This window comes from Rana temporaria, chromosome 3 (assembly GCF_905171775.1).
Source record: "Rana temporaria chromosome 3, aRanTem1.1, whole genome shotgun sequence".
NCBI classification, from domain to species: Eukaryota; Metazoa; Chordata; class Amphibia; order Anura; family Ranidae; genus Rana; species Rana temporaria.
In genome coordinates this window covers 14,878,893-14,901,076 of record NC_053491.1, presented here as the reverse complement: position 1 = coordinate 14,901,076, position 22,184 = coordinate 14,878,893, and the positions used below count along the sequence as shown (strand labels likewise).

At 44.9% G+C, this 22,184-nt stretch overlaps 1 protein-coding gene across 1 annotated transcript in view; it reads right to left on the bottom strand.

Annotated features, from left to right (window-relative positions):
* Positions 1 to 218: 218 nt before the first annotated feature.
* The window catches only part of IGDCC3 (immunoglobulin superfamily DCC subclass member 3), a 256,502-nt gene continuing 234,536 nt past the window's right edge, over positions 219 to 22,184 (bottom strand). The window contains exons 11-14 of the mRNA XM_040341485.1: positions 15,311 to 15,415; positions 10,460 to 10,598; positions 6,743 to 6,935; positions 219 to 1,211 (exon numbers count right to left, since the gene is read on the bottom strand). Coding sequence (XP_040197419.1) covers positions 1,068 to 1,211; positions 6,743 to 6,935; positions 10,460 to 10,598; positions 15,311 to 15,415 — 581 coding nt within the window. The 3' untranslated portion in view covers positions 219 to 1,067. The remainder of the gene's footprint in view (positions 1,212 to 6,742; positions 6,936 to 10,459; positions 10,599 to 15,310; positions 15,416 to 22,184) is intronic.

Sequence of the window (22,184 nt, the reverse complement as noted above, 5' to 3'; positions counted from 1 at the left end):
TGGCTGCATATATGGGGGACATGGCTGCATATATGGGGGACATGGCTGCATATGTGGGGGGACATGGCTGCATATGTGGGGGGACATGGCTGCATATGTGGGGGGACATGGCTGCATATGTGGGGGACATGGCTGCATATGTGGGGGACATGGCTGCATATGTGGGGGACATTTAAAAAAAAGTATCGGTATTCGATATCGGCGAGTACTTGAAAAAAAGTATCGGTACTTGTACTCAGTCCTAAAAAAGTGGTATCAGGACAACCCTACTTACGTTCATTCAATTGAACCATTAGGCAGGCATTTCTACCACACATTCCTCATTAGGTGGCTCACTTAGACAGACTGAGCTATTTATGCATTTTTTTTCCCTTAAAATACCCAAATGATAAAAAAAAACAAAAAAAACGAAATAATAAAACATCCACTGCCGGGGCACACATCCACGGTGGACACGTATGAAGCAATCAAGAATAATAGACCGACCACACTTGAAAAACATTCATCCCGGTTGAGGTAGGTTTGGTGAATGACCTCTGCGTACACGGACTCTTGTTACAGTCTATATCCGTCTCATAACAAGTCAAAATATAAAACAAAAAAGCAAAAAAAATGAATGAAAACTACAAAAAAAAATGAAATATTAAAAAGTCCAACCAGGCTACAAAAGCAGCAGACATCCCCGGGATATTCCCAGGAGCCTCAACAATCATCTGACACAACGATACAAAAAGAGCAGAATTCTCAGTGGGTAGTGACATGAAAAGAGGTAAGTGCTCTATAAAAAACCTGTAGGTCCTGCCGCCGGAGGGCTTCCAGCAGGCGATTTCTCGTGTAGCGATAGTGAAAAAAAAAAAAAGACTGCCCACTGTCTCTGGGGAGTAACAGTCTATAAGTGCCGCATTCTCACATATAATAATAAAAAAGTACAAAATTTCTATCAAAAAGGATATAAAGGGATCACAAGGTTTGGAAAAATGGAGACCTGAGAATTGTGTAAAAAAAAATAAAAAAGAAGCTCCGTCAGACTAGGTTGATAAGGAGCAGCGAAGGATTCAGGACCAGCTTTAGAGAAAGATGGGAGGAGCTTCAGTCCTTGCTTGTGGCTGTAAGGCGCCCCCCGGAGGGTCTTCTTCGGTAAAGCTGATTTCATCCGGAGTGATGGTGGACACCAACATTTCATCCAAATGACAAGATGGAGCAGACTGTTGCTGAAAGAGAAAAAAAAGTGGTTAGTGCTTAAAGTGGTTGTAAACCCTCAGCACCCTGCACCTCTGGACCCCTTTACATTACACAGCACCCTGCACCTCTGGACCCCTTTACGTTACACAGCACCCTGCACCTCTGGACCCCTTTACATTACACAGCACCCTGCACCTCTGGACCCCTTTACGTTACACAGCACCCTGCACCTCTGGACCCCTTTACGTTACACAGCACCCTGCACCTCTGGACCCCTTTACATTACACAGCACCCTGCACCTCTGGACCCCTTTACATTACACAGCACCCTGCACCTCTGGGCCCCTTTACATTACACAGCACCCTGCACCTCTGAACCCCTTTACATTACACAACACCCTGCACCTCTGGGTCCCTTTACATTACACAGCACCCTGCACCTCTGGGCCCCTTTACATTACACAGCACCCTGCACCTCTGGGCCCCTTTATATTACACAGCACTGCACCTCTGGGCCCCTATACATTACACAGCACCCTGCACCCCTTTACATTACACAGCACCCTGCAACTCTGGGCCCCTTTTTATTACACAGCACCCTGCACCTCTGGACCCCTTTACATCACAAAGCACCCTGCACCTCCGGACCCCTTTACATTACATAGAACCACACCTCTGGACCCTTTTACATTACACAGCACCCTGCACCTCTGGACCCCTTTACATTACATAGAACCACACCTCTGGACCCTTTTACATTACACAGCACCCTGCACCTCTGGGCCCCTTTACATTAAACAGCACCCTGCACATCTGGGCCCCTTTATATTACACAGCACCCTGCACCTCTGGGCCCCTTTACATTACACAGCACCCTGCACCTCTGGGCCCCTTTATATTACACAGCACTGCACCTCTGGGCCCCTTTACATTACACAGCACCCTGCACCTCTGGGCCCCTTTACATTACACAGCACTGCACCTCTGGGCCCCTTTACATTACACAGCACCCTGCACCTCTGGGTCCCTTTATATTACACAGCTCCCTGCACCTCTGGACCCCTTTACGTTACACAGTCTCCTACAGTTTGTTACACAGACACTCCCCTAACAGTTCTGAACCCCCTGCATGTTACACAGACCCCCCTACAGTACAGACCCCCCTACAGTACATACCCCCTCTACAATGCAGACCCCCTCTACAATACAGACCCCCCTACATTACAGACCCCCCTCTACAATACAAACCCCCCCTACATTACAGCTCCCCTCTACAATACAGCCCATACAGACCCCCCCTACATTACAGAGACGTGACCTGCGGCCCACCAGGCATATGCCCGGTATGCCCTATGGCCAGTCCGGGCCTGGGTAAGCCTAGATTAAAGCTTACCCATAGATGCTTGCAATATCTCTGAGACCTACACAGTCTTGGAGATATTTTCAATTTCCTAGAGTGACAGCTTCAATGGCGCATGCGCCGTCTTGTAAGGGTACGCTGTGCCATTTTAAGCCGGGGTTATGCCGTTAAAGGCGGCTCCCTCACGCATGCGCGGGAGTGACGTCACGCTACTCTGGCCAGTCACAGAGCTGGAGTTCGCGGCCCCGGGAAGAAGAGGGGTGAAGAATGGACGCTCGCTGCCACCGGAGGAAGACGGGGACATCGTAGGCTTTTCCTGCAGGTAAGTGTCACATGATGGGCTACTACGCGATGCATAGTAGCCCATTATGCTTTACCTTTGCAGGGAGACATAAAGGAAGTAACACCCCAGTCAGTCCCCTCCCCCCCACAGTTAGAAACACCTCTCTAGGGAACATTTAAACCTTTGATCGCCCCCTATTGTCTACCCATTTTCTACCAGTGTAATTTATACAGTAATCAGTGGGTATTTTTAACTCTGATCGCTGTATAAATGTCACTGGTCGCAAAAAAGTGTCCGATTTGTCCACTGCAATGTCGCAGTCCCGCTAAAAATCTCTGATCACCGCCATTATTAGTAAAAAAAAATATATATATATATATATATAATAAAAATGCCATAAATCTATCCCCTATTTTGTAGACGCTATGGGCCAGATTCACAGAGATTTACGACGGCGTATCTCTAGATACGCCGTCGTAAGTCCGATTGGGCGCCGTCGTATCTATGCGCCTGATTCTTAGAATCAGTTACGCATTGATTTCCCTAAGATCCGACCGGCGTAAGTCTCTTACACCATCGTATCTTAGGCTGCATATTTACGCTGGCCGCTTTGTAGCGTTTCCGGAGATTTCAGTGTAGAATATGCAAATTAGGTAGATACGCCGATTCACAAATGTACGTCCGCCCGGCCCATTTTTTTACGTTATTTACGTTAGGCTTTTTCCGGTGTAAAGTTACCCCAGGGTCTATGAGGCGCAGCCAATGTTAAGTATGGCCGTCGTTCCCGCGACGAAATTTGAATTTTTTACGTCGTTTGCATAAGTCGTTCGCGAATAGGGCTAGACGTAATTTACGTTCACGTCGAAAGCATGACAATTTGCCGACGTCATTTTGAGCATGCGCATTGGGATATGTTTACGGACGGCGCATGCGCCGTTCGTTAAAAACGTCAAAAACGTGGGGTCACTACTATTTTACATAGTACACGCCCCCAGCCAGCCTATTTTGAATTAGGCGGGCTTACGCCGGCCCAGTTACACTGCGCGGCTGTAAGTTTAAGCGCAAGTACTATGTGAATACACAACTTGCTGCTCAAACTTACGGCGGCGTAGTGTATCTGAGATACGCTACGCCCACCTAAAGATAGGCGATTATACCTGAATCTGGCCCTATAACTTTTGCGCAAACAAATCAATATACACTTATTTCAATTTTTTTTTAACCAAAAATATGTAGAAGAATACGTATTGGCCTAAACTTAGAAAAACTTTTTTTTGGGAGGGATATTTATTATAGCAAAAAGTAAAAAACATTGTTGTTTTTTTTTTTCAAAATTGTCGCTCTTTTTTTGTTTATAGCGCAAAAAAATTAAAAACCGCAGAGGTGATCATTTTTTTTTAGCACTGATCACTGTATTAGTGTCACTGGTCCCCAAAAGGTGTCATTCAGTATCCGATTTGTCCGCCGCAACGGCGCAGTCCCACAAAGAAACGCTAATCTCAGGCCATTACTAGTAAAAATAAAAATGCCATTAAAATATCCCATAGTTTGTAGACGCTATGGGCCAGATCCAGAGAGAGAGTACGCCGGCGTATCTACTGATACGCCGGCGTACTTTCAAATTTCCCGCGTCCTATCTTTAGTTTGAATCCTCAAACCAAGATACGGCGGCTTCTGGGTTCGATCCGACAGGCGTATGGCTTCGTACGCCTTTGGATCGTAGATGCAATACTTCGGCGTCCGCTGGGTGGAGTTTGCGTCGTTTTCCGCGTCGGGTATGCAAATGAGCTTTTTCCGACGATCCACGAACGTACGCACGGCCGTCGCATTCTCTTACGTCGTCTCTCTAGTCGGCTTTTTCCGGCGTATAGTTAAAGCTGCTATTTTGCGGCGTATAGATAGACTTGCCATGTTAAGTATGGCCGTCGTTCCCGCGTCGAAATTTGAATTTATTTTTTTTTTGCGTGTAAGTCGTCCGTGAATAGGGATGGACGTAAGTCACGTCTAAGTTCAAAAAATGACGTCGTTGCGACGTCATTTCACGCAAAGCACGGCGGGAAATTTCGAAACGGAGCATGCGCAGTTCAATCGGCGCGGGGACGCGCTTCATTTAAATGAATCACGCCCCCTAATCGCCGATTTGAATTTCGCTGCCAGAAATACACTACGCCGCCGTAACTTACGGCGCGAAATCTTCCTGGATTCGACTTAAAGCCAGGTAAGATACGGCGGCGTAGCGTATCTTTGATACTCTGCGCCTATCCATTTCTATGTGGATCTGGCCCTATAACTTTTGCACAAACCAATCAAAATGAGCTTATTGGAATCTTTTTTTACCAAAAATATGTAGCAGAATAAATATTGGCCTTAACTGATGAAGACTTTTTTTTGGATATTTATTACAGCAAAAAGTAAAAAATATTGTTTATCATTTCTTTTCAAAATTGTCGCTCTTTTTTTGTTTATAGCGCAAAAAAATTAAAACCGCAGAGGTGATCAAATACCACCAAAAGAAAGCTCTTTTGCGCAAACCAATCAATATACGCTTATTGCGATTTTTTTTTTCTTTTACCAAAAATATGTAGAAGAATACGTATCGGCCTAAACTGATGAAGGTTTTTATTTTTATTTTTATGTGGGATATTTATTATAGCAAAAAGTAAAAAATATGGGCCCAGATTCAGGTAGCAATTGCGTCTGCGTAACCATAGTTACGCAGCGCAATTGCTTACTTGCGCCGGCGTTACGGATGCTCCTGATTCAGGAACCTCGTTACGCCGACTGCAGCCTAAGATATGCGTGGCATAAGGCTCTTACGCCAGTCATATCGTAGGCTGCATTCTTACGATGGCCGCTAGGGGGCGTTCCCGTAGTGGTCAGCGTATAGTATGCAAATTGCATACCAACGCCGATTCACTACCCTACGCGAGCCCTGCGTACGCAGTTTACGTCGTTTCCGTTCGTCGGGTTTCGCGTAAGGCTGCTCCTGCTAATAGCAGGGGCAGCCAATGCTACGTATACCCGTCGTTCCCGCGTCGCGAAGTTTAAATTTTACGTCGTTTGCGTAAGTGAATGGCGCTGGACGCCATTTACGTTCACTTTGAAGTAAATGACGTCCTTGCGACGTCATTTGCCGCAATGCACGTCGGGAAAGTTTCCCGACGGAGCATGCGCACTACGTTCGGCGCAGGAATGCGCCTAATTTAAATGATCCAAGCCCCTCTACGGGATCATTTAAATTACGCGCCCTTAGGCCGGGCATTTTTGAGGAGCGCCCACGCAAATTACGTGGCTACTGCTTGGTGAATGAAGCGTAGCGCAGATAATTTGCGGGGGCGCAGGGCAAAAACGGGATGCTGCGCCTCCGTAAGAAGTGCGCAGCGGTACCTGAATCTGGCCCATTGGGTTTTTTTCCCCACAATTGTCGCTCTTTTTTTGTTTATAGCGCAAAAGAAAAAAACGCAGAGGTGATCAAATGCCACCAAAAGAAAATTCTATTTGTGGGAAAAAAATGAGTGTTGTCTCACAAAACGAACAAGATTCAAGCCAATGGGGTGTGCAGTACCGCATTTGGCCAGAGGTGCGGGGGCCGTTCGGAGTGGTTTGGAAATACTCAGAACTACTGCATTCCCGGGTGTTTCTGAGCCTTTCCGAGGCGTTTCTGAGTTCAGCCGAGCTGTTCCTGCGTATTTCCGAGGCTCTCCGGCGCCCCCCTTCCTCTGGCCACAGGGGGTATTGCATGCAATAGAAGTCAAAGCGGAACGAATTATCTTATTTTTCATTGACTTCTATGGGGAAACTTTGATATGTGAGTGCTTTGGATTACGAGCATTCTCCTGGAAGGGATTATACTCGTAATCCGAGTTTCCACTGTATATATATATATATATTTATTTATATTTATAAATGCGTCTTACCCCGTTTCGGTGAGAAGGTGAGTGGTGAAATAAATGTTCCATCTCTCTGAGTTCACTGACTTTTCCCTTGGTTTCTGGAATCTCGCCGCCTCTCAGAGTATCACCATTGTGATCGGCTCGATCTGAAAGTCTGATACCTCCGGGTCCTTGAGGAGCTGAGATCGGGTCCTGTGCAGCTTTACACTTCATGAGCCTGTGAAGCCGGAAAAAGAAAACAACAAGAACTTATATGGACCATATCATATCCCTGTTTCTTCTTGCCTATATTTCACAGTGTGCCAGGATCATCCAGAATACCACCTTAAAAAAATAATAATAAAAATAATAATAAAAATAATAATAAAAAAAAAAATCAGTATTTTAATTAAAGTCTTAACCACTTCCCGCCCGGTCAATGGACAATTGATGTCCGGGAAGTGGTTGTGAAATCCTGACTGGACGTCTATTGACGTCCTGCAGGATTTCATGCCGGCGCGCGCCCGTGGGGGCGCGCAGCGCGGCGATCGGTGGTGCGGGGTGTCAGTCTGACACTCTGCATCTCCGATCTCAGTAAAGAGCCTTCGGCGGAGGCTCTTTACCACGTGATCAACCGTGTCCAATCACGGCTGATCACGATGTAAACAGGAAGAGCCGTTGATCGGCTCTTCCTCACTCAGGTCTGACAGATGCGAGTAGAGGAGAGCTGATCGGCGGCTCTCCTGACAGGGGGGGTTTGCGCTGATTGTTTATCAGCGCAGCCCCCCCTCGGTTGCCCACACTAGACAACAGGGAAGCCGCCAGGACCACCAGGGATTGGAGGAAACATGTGGATGGCCAGGTACATCCCCCATGGCCATCCACATGTAAAAAATATGCACAATAGATACCAAACAGTGCCCGCAAATGGGCACTGACTGGCAACATGGGCACTGATTGGAAAAATTGTAAATAAACAAGTGCCACCCCTCAGTATCCATCAGTGCCACCCCTCATTGTCCATCAGTGTCACCCCTCAGTTTCTATCATTGCCACCCCTCAGTGCCCATCCATTCCCTGTGCCCATCTATCTGTGCCACCCATCAGTGCCACCCATATGTACTCATCAGTGCCACCCATATGTACCCATCAGTGCCACCCGTATGTACCCATTAGTGCCACCCATATGTGCCCATCAGTGCCGCCTATGAGTGCCCATCAGTGCTGCCTATAAGTGCCCATCAGTGCTGCTTACATGCGCCGACTATCAGTGTCCATCAGTGCCGCCTATCAGTGTCCATCAGTGCCGCCTATCAGTGCCACCTCATCGGTGCCCGTAATTAAAAAAGAAAACGTACTTATTTACAAAAAAATTAACAGAAAAAAAAAAAAATTATTTTTTTTCAAAATGTTTTCTTTTTTTAGTTGTTGCGCAAAAAATAAAAATCGCAGAGGTGATCAAATACCATTAAAAGAAAGCTCTATTTGTGGGAACAAAATTATAAAAAAATTGTTTGGGTACAGTGTAGCACGACCGCGCAATTGTAATTCAAAGTGCGACAGCGCAGAAAGCTGAAAGTTGGCTTGGGCAGGAAGCTGCGTAAGTGCCCGGTATGGAAGTGGTTAAAAAGGTTTTGTAACATATTAACCAGGAATTAATACTAAGATATAAAAGACAAAACAATAGAAAAGGCCTACAAAAATAACTGGGTAGATTATAATTCCCTCAAGTGGAAGTAACTTACTTCCAAAATAGACACGTGCACTGGTGGGAAATGTGTTTGTTTTTGCTTCATTCGTTTTTTTAGCTTTTTCTGAAATCTGAAAATTTGGAAATTCGAAAATCCAAATTTTCATGCCTTGTACACACGACCGGTTTTCACGACGAGAAAACTGCACTTTTTTATATTGGTCGTGAAAATCGGTCGTGTGTATGCTCCCTTAGCAGTCTTCTCCATGAATAAACTGCCCGCCAAAAAATTGAAACCAGCTCTCTTTTTTCTCGCCAAGAAAATCGGTCGTGTGTATGCTTTTCCGAGGGGATAAAAAACGTGCATGCTCAGAATCAAGTATGCAGCCCGAAAGCAGCCCAAAGGGTGGCGCCATTTGAAAGGAACTTCCCCTTTATAGTCCCGTCGTTCGTGTTGTACGTCACCGCGCTTTGGTCGGACGTTTTTTTTTTTGCATGAACGTGTGTATGCAAGTCAGGTCGGAGAGGAATCACGTCGGGAAAAACTTTTTTTTTTTTTTTCTGCTGAGAAAAATGGCCGTGTGTAGGAGGCATGAGATTTTTGAATTTCAGAATTTTCTATTTCAGAATTTTTGAATTTCAGAATTTCAAGAATTTTCGAAATTTAGAATTTTCGGAAATTCGAAAATTTCCACACATCAAAATTTTTGAAATTCGAAAATTTGAAAATCAGAAATTCCAAAATTCAGAAATTTTGTAATTAACAAATTTGTCAAAATTTGTTAAAAAAACTAATTTGGAACTAAACGAATTGCACATGTCTAACCCAAAACACACACAAAAATATATATATGTTTTTTACATGCAAGCTTGTATCTAAGGGCCAGATTCACAGCGGAGATACGACGGAGTATATCTCAGAGTATCTATGCGGCTGATTCATAGAATCAGTTACGCATAGATATCCCTAAGATCCGACAGGTGTAATTGTTTTACACTGTCGGATCTTAGGATGCAGTACCGCGGCCGCCGCTGGGGGGAGTTTGCGTCGTAAACCAGCGTCGGAAATGCAAATTAGAAGTTACGGTGATCCACGACGGTTTTTCGCGTTCGCTACGTCGCCGCTAGTCTAGTTTCCTGTCGCAAAGTTAGTCGTCGTTTTGGGTGCCTTAACTTTAGACAGCAAACGTAGTGCTGTCTAAAGTATGGCCGTCGTTCCCGCGTCGAAATTTAAAATTTAAAAAGTTTGCGTAACACGTCCGGGAATACGGAAGTACGCTACGCACGTCGCCGATCGCAAAAATGACGTCAGTTCGCGCAAAGCGCGGCTGGAATTTCGAAAGGGAGCATGCGTAGTAGGTCCGGCGCGGGAGCGCGCCTAATTTAAATTGTACCCGCCCATTCGATTTGGACCGCCTTGCGCCAGACGTATTTACGATACACCGCCGCAAGTTTCCAGGTAAGTGCTTTGTGGATCGGGCACTAAAACTGAAAACTTGCGGCGGTGTAACGTAAACGGCTTACGTTACACGGGCGCAATTGTACCTGAATCTGGCCCTATGTCTTGTATCAATATCTATGTATTTTTTTTTTTTTTTTTTTACTTGAAATTTTTGACAAAATACATTCCAATATAGATGAATACTAATAATTGGTATTGCTTATCATATTGCATAGAACAGATTATAACACAAATTGAGAAATGAATAGCAAGAAGTACAGTAATAATAACCTTAAAATGGAGCGCCACCCAAAAATGGAACTTCCACTTTTCAGATTCGCCCCCTCCCCCCTCCGGTGTCACATTTGGCACCTTTCAGGGGGGAGGGGGGGGAGCAGATACCTGTATAATGTGGAGAAAGCCTCTTGAGGGGGGGAGGGGGCGAGCAGGAGTGTCAGGAGGACTGCACTAAGGTAAAGGAAGTTATTTAGGGGGGAAAAAACGTACCTTTACAACCCCTTTAATGGTAAAGAAAGAAAATGAATTTGTAATTTTTTGGGGAAATTACCATCTTTCATGGTCTCTCACTATAACGATAAAAAATAATGGTGTTTTTCTTCCGGTGTCTTACCTTCCGCGGTATCCAAACATGAGGAACAGGACGCAAAAAATGATACAGGTGACCCCAATATGGATCCCAATGATGATTCCGGTGGCGGAGGATTTGGCCCTCTGCTCATCAAGCACGCAGTTACAGGATGGGTTCAGCACTGTGTGGAGAAATACGAGGCAGTACGTTAGAATATAATGTGAAAGACGATGTTACACCGAGTAAATAGATACCTAACATGTCACACTTTAAAATTGCGCACATTCATGGAATGGCGCCAAACTTCGGTACTTAAAAATCTCCATAGGCGACGCTTTACATTTTTTTACAGGTTACTATTTTCGCGTTACAGAGGAGGTCTAGTGCTAGAATTGTTGCACACACTCTAACACACGCGACGATACCTCACATGTGGGGTTTGAACGGCGTTTACATATGTGGGCGGGACTTTCATGCATGTTCGCTTCTGCGCGCGAGCTACCGGGGACAGGGGTTTGCATTCTTTTTATTTTTAATTTTTTTTTATTTTACTTCATTTTTTTATTTTTCCACTTTTATTTTTATTTTTTGATCACTTTTATTCCTATTACAAGGAACGTAAACATCCCTTGTAATAGGAATCACTGTGACAGGTCCTCTTTATGGAGAGAGGCGGGGTGGTCAATAAGACCCCACCTCTCTCCTCCAGGCTTACAAGCATGAGATCGGTGAAAAAACATTCACCGATCTCACACCGACAGCCGCGATTGCGCCATAACGTCGCGCCCAGGCCTCCGACAGTCATAGAGATGACTGGTGACCATCTGGCCACCAGTCACCTCTATGTTTCCCCAGCCAGCGCCGGCCGATTCGCTCTCGGGCCCCCGATGGCACGGGAGAGCCCGGAGAAGCACCAGATGGCGGCGGGAGGGGGACATCCCCTCCCGCTGCCTATAAGAAAGATCAAGCGGTGGAACTGCCGTTTTGATCATTCTTATGGTGCACAGAATCGCCGGCAGAAGACGGTGATATCTGATTGATGCCTGTAGCTGCACCCATCATTCAGATATCACCGCACAAATTCGAGGACGTATTTTGTCGCACTGCGGTGGTCAAGTGGTTAAGGCTCACCGAGTTACTAGATCCGAGACCCGATCCAAGCCGAATCGGTTCACAAAAGGACCAAGTGCAATGTTTCAGGAAGCCACGCCTGACGAAGGGGTCGTGCGCACCTCCGAAACGCTGCGCTTGGTCCTTTGTGATGTGATCTTTATGCAATAAAAGTTGTGGACGACATCCGATGATACACGGTGTGCATGGAGAATGCCGTCACCTCTCATACATAAACGCAGGAAGTGGATTTTGACAACAAATAATATATGTCAAAAAATGTGTTTGCGTGGGTTTGATATGCAAGAGCAATAATCTTGAGAAGTGCCTGTTAAGTGGCTCAGTGGGAGTTATTCCCTGACGATTTACAGTATGTTTTTTATTTTTTTTGTTTTCTATAAATTTGAAATTATTTTAGGTATTTATATATACATCTTCTTTATATACAAAATAAAGTACATTTGGGTTATTTTAAACCACTTAAGGACCAGGCCTATTTTATTGTTTACAAGTTAAAAAATGTTTTTATTTTTTTGCTAGAAAATTACTTAGAACCCCCAAACATTATATATATTTTTTCAGGCACCCTAAAGAACAAAATGGCGGTCGTTGCAATACTTTATGTCACACCGTATTTGCGCAGCGGTCTTACAAACATAGGGGCAGATCCACAGTGAGAGTACGCCGGCGTATCTACTGATACGCCGGCGTACTTTCAAATTTCCCGCGTCGTATCTTTAGTTTGAATCCTCAAACCAAGATACAACGGCATCTGGGTTTGATCCGACAGGCGTACGGCTTCGTACGCCTTCGTATCGTAGGTGCAATACTTCGGCGCCTGCTGGGTGGAGTTTGCGCCGTTTTCCGCGTCGGGTATGCAAATTTGCTTTTTTCGACGATCCACGAACGTACGCGTGGCCGTCGCATTCTCTTACGTCGTCTCTAGTTGGCTTTTTCCGGCGTATAGTTAAAGCTGCTATTTTGCGGCATATAGATAGACTTGCCATATTAAGTATGGCCGTCGTTCCCGCGTCGAAATTTGAATTTTTTTTTTTGTGTAAGGCCTCGTACACACGACCGAGGAACTCGACATGCCAAACACATCGAGTTCCTCGTCGAGTTCCGTGTGGAAGCCGCCGAGGAACTCGGCGGGCCGACTTTTGCCATTGAACAACGAGGAAATAGAGAACATGTTCTCTATTTCCTCGCCGAGGTCCTCGTCGGCTTCCTCGGCCGAAAGTGTACACACGGCCGGGTTTCTCGGCAGAATTCAGCTCTGAACCGAGTTTCTGGCTGAATTCTGCCGAGAAACTCGGTCGTGTGTATGGGGCCTAAGTCGTCCGTAAATAGGGATGGACGTAATTCACGTCTTAGTTTAAAAAAATGACGTTGTTGCGACGTCATTTAGCGCAATGCACGGAGGGAAATTTCGAAACGGAGCATGCGCAGTTCATTCGGCGCGGGGACGCGCTTCATTTAAATGAATCACGCCCCCTACCCGTCGATTTGAATTACGCGCCGAGAGATACACTACGCGGCCGTAACTTACGGCGCAAATTCTTTGTGGATTCAAAGAATGAAAAAGTAAGTTACAGCGGCGTAGCGTATCTCTGATACGCTGCGCCTATCTAAATGTATGTGAATCTGCCCCGTAATTTTTTTGGGGGAAAAAATACACTTTTTTGAATAAACAAAAATAAGAAAACAGTAAAGTTAGCCTATTTTTTTTATTTTGTGAAGGCTGAGTAAATTGATACCCAACATGCTTCAAAATTGCGCCCGCTCGTGGAATGGCGACAAACTTTGACCCTTAAAAATCTCCAAAGGCGACGTTTAAAAAAATTCTATAGGTTGCATGTTTCGAGTTACAGAGGAGGTCTAGGGCTAGAGTTATTGCTCTCGCTCTAACGATCGCGGCGATACCTCACATGTGTGGTTTGAACACCGTTGACATATGCGTGGCGCGACTTACTTATGCAATTGCTTCTGCACGCGAGCAAGGATTTTTTTAAAGGGACAGTGTAACAAAAATAGTAAAAAAAAGTTTTTTTATTATAATTTTTTTTTTTTACACTGTCCCTTTAAAAAAAAAAATTGGATCACTTTTATTCCTATTACAAGGAATGTAAACATCCCTTGTACTAGAAAAAAAAGCATGACAGGTCCTCTTAAATATGAGATCTGGGGGTCAAAAAACACCTCGGATTTCACATTTAGACTAAAATGCAATATAAAAAAAATACGTTTTTTTTTTCCCCCCCAAGATTTATTTTCCCCCTTTAATACCGTTGGGCGAAAGTGACGTTTGAAGTCGTTTCCGTCATCCAACGTCATTGAGCCGAGTGGGGGGGGGGGGGGGCATCATTCCCTCACTCAGCTCACTCGGCTCACAGTCTCTGAGGCCCCGTACACACGACCGAGTTTCTCGGCAGAATTCAGCCAGAAACTCGATCGGAGCTGGATTCTGCCGAGAAACTCGGCCGTGTGTATACTTTTCACTGAGGAAGCCGACGAGGAACTCGTCGGGCCAAATAGAGAACATGTTCTCTATTTCCTCGTTGTTCAATGAGGAAAGTTGGCTCGCCGAGATCCTCGGCGGCTTCAACACAGAACTCGACGAGAAACTCGATGTGTTTGGCACGTCGAGTTCCTCGGACATGTGTACGGGGCCTGAGGGTAAAGGATTGGATTGTCTCTGTAAGCGGCGGAGACGACGAAACGTGGCGGGAGGGCTCTTCTCCCGCCGCCGATAAAAGTGATCTAGCGGTGAATCCGCCACGGAGACCACATTTATCTCTAAGAGGACCGCCCGCCATTTCAGAAAATACCAGGGTTGTGGCAGCTTTCTGTTGCCATAACTTTGGTATTCTACGTCAAAGTACCGATCTACCGTTACGGCGGTTTTGGTTAATCTACAGTTTTCGACTTATGATTGACACCTCCCAAAACCATTATTTTTGCTTCTTTTTTTGTCCTTTTGAAACACTATGGGCCAGATTCCCAGAATAAGTACGCCGGAGTATCTGTCGTACTTTCAAATTTGCCGCGTCATATCTTAATTTGTAATTCACAAACTAGATACGACGGCATTTGGCTAAGATCCGACAGGCTTCAGATCTTAGGATGCAATACTTCAGCCGCGGCTGGGTGGAGATCGCGTCGTTTTCCGCGTCGGGTATGCTAATTAGCTGTTTACGGCGATCCACGAAGGTACGCGCGTTCGTTACGACGTCGCTAGTCGGCTTTTCGCGTCGCAAAGTTACGGCTGCTATTGAGGTGGTGTAACAATAGACAGCCCGTGTTAAAGTATGGCCGTCGTTCCCGCGTCGAATTTCAAATTTGAATTTTTTTTTGCGTAAGTCGTCCGGGAATACGAAAGTACGTTACGCACGTCGCCATTCAAAACGTTACGTCGGGGCGACGTCATTTCGCGCAAAGCACGGCGGGAAATTTCAAAATGGAGCATGCGCAGTACGTTCGGCCTAATTTAAATGGTCCCCGCCCCATTTGAATTAGGCGGGCTTGCGCCGGACGGCTTTACGTTACTCCGCCGCAAGTTTACAGGCAAGTGCTTTGTGAATCAAGCACTTACGAGGAAAACTTGCGGCGGAGTAACGTAAAGGACATACGTTACGCCGCCGCAATTCTTTATGAGTCTGGCCCTATTTGACCATTTTGATACAGGGATGTGGTGCGGTGGTCACCCCTCATACCCCACCATTGATAGACAGTTTTGTTGGAGAGAAATCTGGAAAGAAGGTGAGAGGTGTTGTGAAGAGTTACCTGATCGGGGAGACGCCTCTTTCAAGGATACAAAACGAACTGTGGAGTTTCCATCGCCATGTTGATTATAAGCCAGTAACTTCACCTCGTACACCACTAGGGGGTCTAGACACAACACATGACCAAAGTACATTAGAGTTCAGTTCACGGCAAGAGGATCAGAAATATCATCATCCAAAGGATCATCCACCATTATGGGGTCATGCATACATGTAGGGGGTCATCATCTGGGCAACCATACATGCACCTAGGGGATCATACATCACTGGGGGGGTCATACATACACCTAGGGGATCATACATCACTGGGGGGGTCATACATACACCTAGGGGATCATACATCACTGGGGGGGTCATACATACACCTAGGGGATCATACATCACTGGGGGGGTCATACATACACCTAGGGGATCATACATCACTGGGGGGGTCATACATACACCTAGGGGATCATACATCACTGGGGGGGTCATACATACACCTAGGGGATCATACATCACTGGGGGGGTCATACATACACCTAGGGGATCATACATCACTGGGGGGTCATACATACACCTAGGGGGGTCATACATCACTGGGGGGGGGTCCTACATACACCTAGGGGATCATACATCACTGGGGGGGGGTCATACATACACCTAGGGGATCATACATCACTGGGGGGGGGGTCATACATACACCTAGGGGATCATACATCACTGGGGGGGGGGTCATACATACACCTAGGGGATCATACATCACTGGGGGGGTCATACATACACCTAGGGGATCATACATCACTGGGGGGGGGTCATACATACACCTAGGGGGGTCATCATCAAGAGAGTCATACACTATATCACCAAAAGTATTGAGACACCTGCCTTTACACGCACATGAACTTTAACCACTTAAGGACCGGACCAATATGCTGCTAAATGACCCAAGGGGTTTTTACAATTCGGCACTGCGTCGCTTTAACAGACAATTGCGCGGTCGTGCGACGTGGCTCCCAAACAAAATTGGCGTCCTTTTTTCCCCACAAATGGAGCTTTCTTTTGGTGGTATTTGATCACCACTGCGGTTTTTAGTTTTGGCGCTATAAACAAAAATAGAGCGACAGTTTTGAAAAAAATTCTATATTTTTTACTTTTTGCTATAATAAATATCCCACAAAAATATATATATAAATTGTTTTTTTCCTCAGGTTAGGCCGATACGTATTCTTCTACATATTTTTGGTAAAAAAAAAAATCGCAATAAGCGTTTATCGATTGGTTTGCGCAAAATGTATAGCGTTTACAAAATAGGGGATAGTTTTATTATTTTTTTTTTTTTTACTACTAATGGCGGCGATCAGCGATTTTTTTCGTGACTGCGACATTATGGCGGACACTTCGGACAATTTTTTTTTTTTTTTTTTCAATTCTTTATTTTATATTTTTTCCAGTTTTAAACAGACATATTTTCCATTTTTACCATAACATATGGTTTAATCATGATGATACATAAATTAACAAAATGTTCCTAGCACGCTTAAAACTTCTCTATACCAAATTCACTAGCGCACGCCAATACCAAAGAACCATAACATATATCTTAGATATGCTTTAACACAAATTAACAAATTATTCCTATGACACTGATAGCTTCTCTGTATGACATTCAAACAAAAACATACAACACCACAACCATCTCTCGTCCTCCCTTACCCTATCCCTTACCTACCCGCCCCCCTCCATCTACCTCCCCAACGAAAAAGAAAGAAAAAAAAAAAAAAAAAAAAAAAAAAAACCCTCATTAGGCCTTCACCTCCCCTCCCCGCCTCCCCCCCCCCCCGCCTCACCCCCGCAGAGCTCCCTCTCTGTAACTTATGTAAGGGGACCATACCGATCTGTAACTGTCCTCCTGCTCTCTTATACCTGCAGTTAACTTCTCCATCTGTTGGATTTCTGATATTCTGCCCAACCATTGTTGTCTAGTTGGGCTGCTTGTAGTTTTCCATAAAATTGGTACGCACGCCCTTGCCGCCGTCAAGAAGTGTCTTAACAGAGACCTTTTGAAATTAGTCATGGACATTGGTAAGTCAAGTAATAGGTAGGTAACAGGGTTACCTCCCAGCTCTATGTCCAATACTTCTTTTATTGTGTCCCTGACCATTTTCCAGAAATCTTTTAACTTTGGACATGTCCAAAACACGTGTAGCATTGTACCCTCCTCTTCACCACACCTCCAACATCTGTCTGATGTTTCCGGAAATATCCGCTTTAATACCACTGGCGTTTTATACCACCTGGTTAGGATCTTGTATCCCCCCTCCTGGTACCTTGTAGCTAGGGAGGCTTTATGTACGAAATTGAAAATTTTTGTTTTCTGCGTTTCCGAGAATTTCACTCCTAACTCTCTTTCCCAAGCTTGTATATATGGTAATTCCTTTGGGGCCTTTAATTCTACCCATAAGCTATACATCTGAGAGAGGGAGTGTCTCATCTCCTCTCCCTTCAAGCATTGTTCCTCGAATCCTGAGAGACCCCTTAGAGGACATCCTCTTGGGTTCAGTGCTCTAATGGCGGATTTTAATTGAATTTGTCTTAGGGGGTCAAGTTCTTTTCTCACTACTTCCTCCCTACCCCTCTCGCCTATCCTTGGGTTCTCCCCCTCAAAATGTATTATTCTACTACAGCCTAGGCCTTTTATAGTATCGAAACGGGGATCTACCAGTCCCACATGGAACCTGGGGTTTCCCAATACCGGGGTGAGTGGGCTTGGGTGGGACGAGAGATTTGTTCTCTTAAAAAGTTTTTTCATTACTCTTAGGGTAGCTCCTAAGGTTGGATGTTTTTTTACCTCCAATGGTATATCTTCCTCATAGATCCACACCATTCCTTCCAGGGGAATGGACGTGATTTTCTGCTCTAAACGTAAACAGGGTTTAACCTTCTCTTTTATACACCATTCGACCGTCCTGGCCATATGTGTCGCCTCGTAATAACCTATTGGGTCTGGGAACCCCACTCCTCCCCTCTCTTTTGGTAAGGTCAAAATTTCACGCCGTAACCTCGCTGGTTTTCCTGCCCATACAAATTTAGCCAGTCTAGCTCTTAGGTCCCTTAAGAATCCCAACGGGATCGTCACTGGTAAGGTTTGGAGTAGGTACAATAATCTTGGTAGAACATTCATTTTCAAAATGTTTATTCTCCCAAACCATGTGAAACTTTCCTTGTCCCATTTCAAAAGATCTAACTTAATCTGCCTTACCAAGGGGGCGAAGTTCAACTCGAAAATTCTATGTAGATTTTTCGAAATTTTTGTGCCCAGGTAAAGTATGTGTGACTCTGTCCATTTAAAGGAGAAATTTCCTTGTAGTTGTTCCTTATTCTGTTGATTTACTTCTATCCCCATCGCCTCAGATTTACTGTTATTTACTTTAAAGTTGGAAAGGTCTCCATAATTCCTCAACTCTTTCAGCAAAGCTGGTAAAGACAACTCTGGGTCCACCACCGAGAACAGAAGATCATCTGCAAATGCAGCCACTTTATATTCCTCTCCTTTACTCCGAAACCCTCTTATATCCGTGTTTGATCTAATTGTTCTCAGAAGTGGCTCCAGTGTTAGGACAAAGATTATTGGGGACAGTGGACACCCTTGTCTTGTTCCGTTTTTAATTGGGAAGGGATCAGATAGTACCTCGTTAACCTTCACCCTTGCCGACGGGCAAGAGTAAAGGCTCGCAATCCAGTTTAACATCCCTATCCCTAAACCTATATGCTTTAGAGTGGCGCCCAAAAATCCCCAATCCACCCTGTCAAACGCTTTTTCAGCGTCTGTTGATATTAATGCCATAGGAGTCTTGTAGTGTTGGGCCATGTAGATTATACTTAATGTTCTTTGAGTGTTTTCCCTGCCTTCCCTACCGGGGACGAATCCTACCTGGTCTGGATGGATTAGCGAGGGGACATGTGCCACCAGTCTATTAGCTAATATCTTGGAAAATATTTTCAGGTCAGTATTCAGTAGGGAAATTGGGCGATAACTAGAACATACCGTAGGATCTTTCCCTTCCTTGGGGATAACTACTATGTGTGCTCCTAAAGTTTCCCCTCTCATCGGCTGCCCCTCCCTCAAAGAGTTAAAGGCCTCTAGAAACGTAGGTATTAATTGCTCCCGGAAGGTCTTATAATATTGTAACGTAAACCCATCTGGGCCAGGGGATTTGCCTACTTTCATTTCTTTGATTACCTCTAAAACCTCTCCCGCCGTGATTGGTTTTTCCATGTTTAGTGAACTCTCGTTTGTAATTGTCGGCATTCCTGACTCCCTCAGATACGTTTTTATTCTCTCTTCTCTACCCTGTGTCCTCCCTGGGTTAGGATGGGCCTCTAATTGATATAAGCTACTGTAATAATCTCTGAATGCTCCCGCTATTAATTGTGAGGAATACACTAAATTGTCTCTTTGTGTTTTTATTTTCTCTATATTTTTTTTGGATCTGGATTCCCTCAGCGCGTTCGCTAGCATCCTGCTTGGCTTATTTCCGAACTCGTAAAAAGCCCTCCGACATCTGTTCAACTTAGCTTTCGCCTTATCCATGAGAAGTAGATTAAGTTTCTCTCGGAGAGACATCAGCCTCTCTTCGAGATCTCCTTTCTGCTCTTTCTTGTGTTCATTCTCTGTTCTCTTTATTTCCTCAAGAAGAATGTCTAGCTTGGCAGTGAGGGTCCTTTTTCTATACGCCCCCATTGCGATAAGTATTCCTCTTAAATAGCACTTGTGTGCTTCCCACTTACAAAGCGGGGCTATCTCTTCATCGTTATTCCTCTCAAAGAAAGACTCTATTTCCTGCTTTATTTTCCCTTCGTACTCTGGGTCTTTCATTAAAGTTTCGTTTAACCTCCAGGTCCACTCCCTATGTCCCTCAACGCCCCAATCAATCAAACAGCTTACTGGGGCATGATCAGATATTGTAATTGAGCCTATTAGAGCTTCCCTTACATTCATTAGGACCTTCTGGTCGAGAAATAAATAGTCAATTCTTGTATACGTTTTGTATTTATGGGAGTAGAAACTATAGTCTCTTTCGTGGGCATGCAATGCCCTCCAACTGTCCACTAATTGTAGGTCATTGATTATGGTCCTTGCTTTTCTCAGTTTACTATTAGATATGCTGTAAGACCCCCTGGACGAATCCAGAGTGGGGTCCCACACCATATTCATATCTCCTCCAAGAATCAGAACCCCTTCCCTATTTACTTTTATCACTTCTGCAAATTTTTCCAGTGTGGTGACCGGATCCTCATTCGGGAGGTAAACATTGACCAACGTGACTTTATGCTCATTTATTGTCCCTTTTATCAGGAGAAACCTACCTTCTTCGTCCACCACTACTTTAGATTCTTTCCAGGATAAATTTTTAGCCAGTAGGATTGCCACCCCATTTGCTTTCGAGGACTGAGATGCCCCCAAATATATCACTGGGAATTTCTGAGAACTCAGTTTCGGGATTTTATCCTTTCTAAAATGTGTTTCCTGAACAAAGACTATTTGTGATTTTAGTCTTCCTATTTCTAACATTAATTTTGATCTTTTTTCTGGAATGTTTAACCCTTTCACATTATACGAAGTTATCTTTATTCTATTCATCTCGTACCGTTTTATCTAAAACCTCTTGTAGGCTTCTCTTACAAGCTTCAATTATTTCTCGTACTACTTCACTGTCTCCGCGAGGGTGAGGCGGGGGGAGAGACAGAGACGGCGAAAGGAAAACACGGCAGCCCAAAAAAAAAAAAAAAAAAAAAAAAAACCCACCCCCCCCCCTTGTAACTCGGATTCAGGACCACCGTCCGATTGTCCGAGTAATCTTAATTGGCCCTCTCGTGGTAACTACTTCCCCCTATCTGGGGTGCGTCGCCTTCACCCCGGGCCAACAAAAAAAAAAGGGGGGAAAAAGAAACCCCCCCCCCCCCTTGGCGTCTCCGACTACCCCCCTCCTGGAGGAGAGACGCTCAATTGGGGGAAAGTGTGAAAACACAGCGGAGAGTCACGTCCGCTGTCCTCCGTCCGGTGCTCGTCCTCTAGATGTTAAAGCCTATCCCCACCCTTTTACTCCCTGAATAATACCTCTTAGTTCTACAGAACTATATCTCTTCTAAATTATTGAGGAAGACCATGCCTCAAAAAAAAAAAAAAAAAAAAAAAAAAAAAAAAAAAGGGGGTGGGAGACCCCCCTTCCATTGTTACGCTCCAAATACTCCAATTAAATACTCAAATCGCTCGCTCCCACTCAAAACAATCTCCGCCTACTTAGCTCACGTCTCTAGGCGTATTCTGTTGCCTCCTTACAAGTGTCCCCCGAGGCAACAATCCTATTGGCGTATACCACATAGAGTATCTGGCATATTCCATGGTCATTACAACCTTGCCTTACATTAATATATAATGTGATTGGTGCCCATTAAGCCAATAACCTTTTCGGTGGGTATAGGGTATAGGATAAATTATACATACAAAAGTTATGCTAGCTGGTACTATATGAGGAGAAGTATTAAAAAACCTCTATGACACAATGTCCTAAAATATCTTACTCCTTCCCCTAAGCATCGTACCCTCACAGCCTCGTCCTTCCCCTCCTTCCTAATCTCTCCTCCCCCCCCTCTCCCCCCTCCTTGAAACCTCCCTTGCAACTATTAATTCAATGGGCCCCCTCCCCAAGAAAAGAGAAAAAAAAAAGGACACAAATTGTACCCCCCTTTTATAGTGTGAACCCCCACTTCTATTGTGAACTTATCCGTCTCCCATACTCCCTCCCTCCCCTCCCACCACCCCCCCTCTGAATACCACTCTCCCCGAAAATAATCCAAAGTAGTCCAGGTCAAAAACTACTCTTCTCATGCAA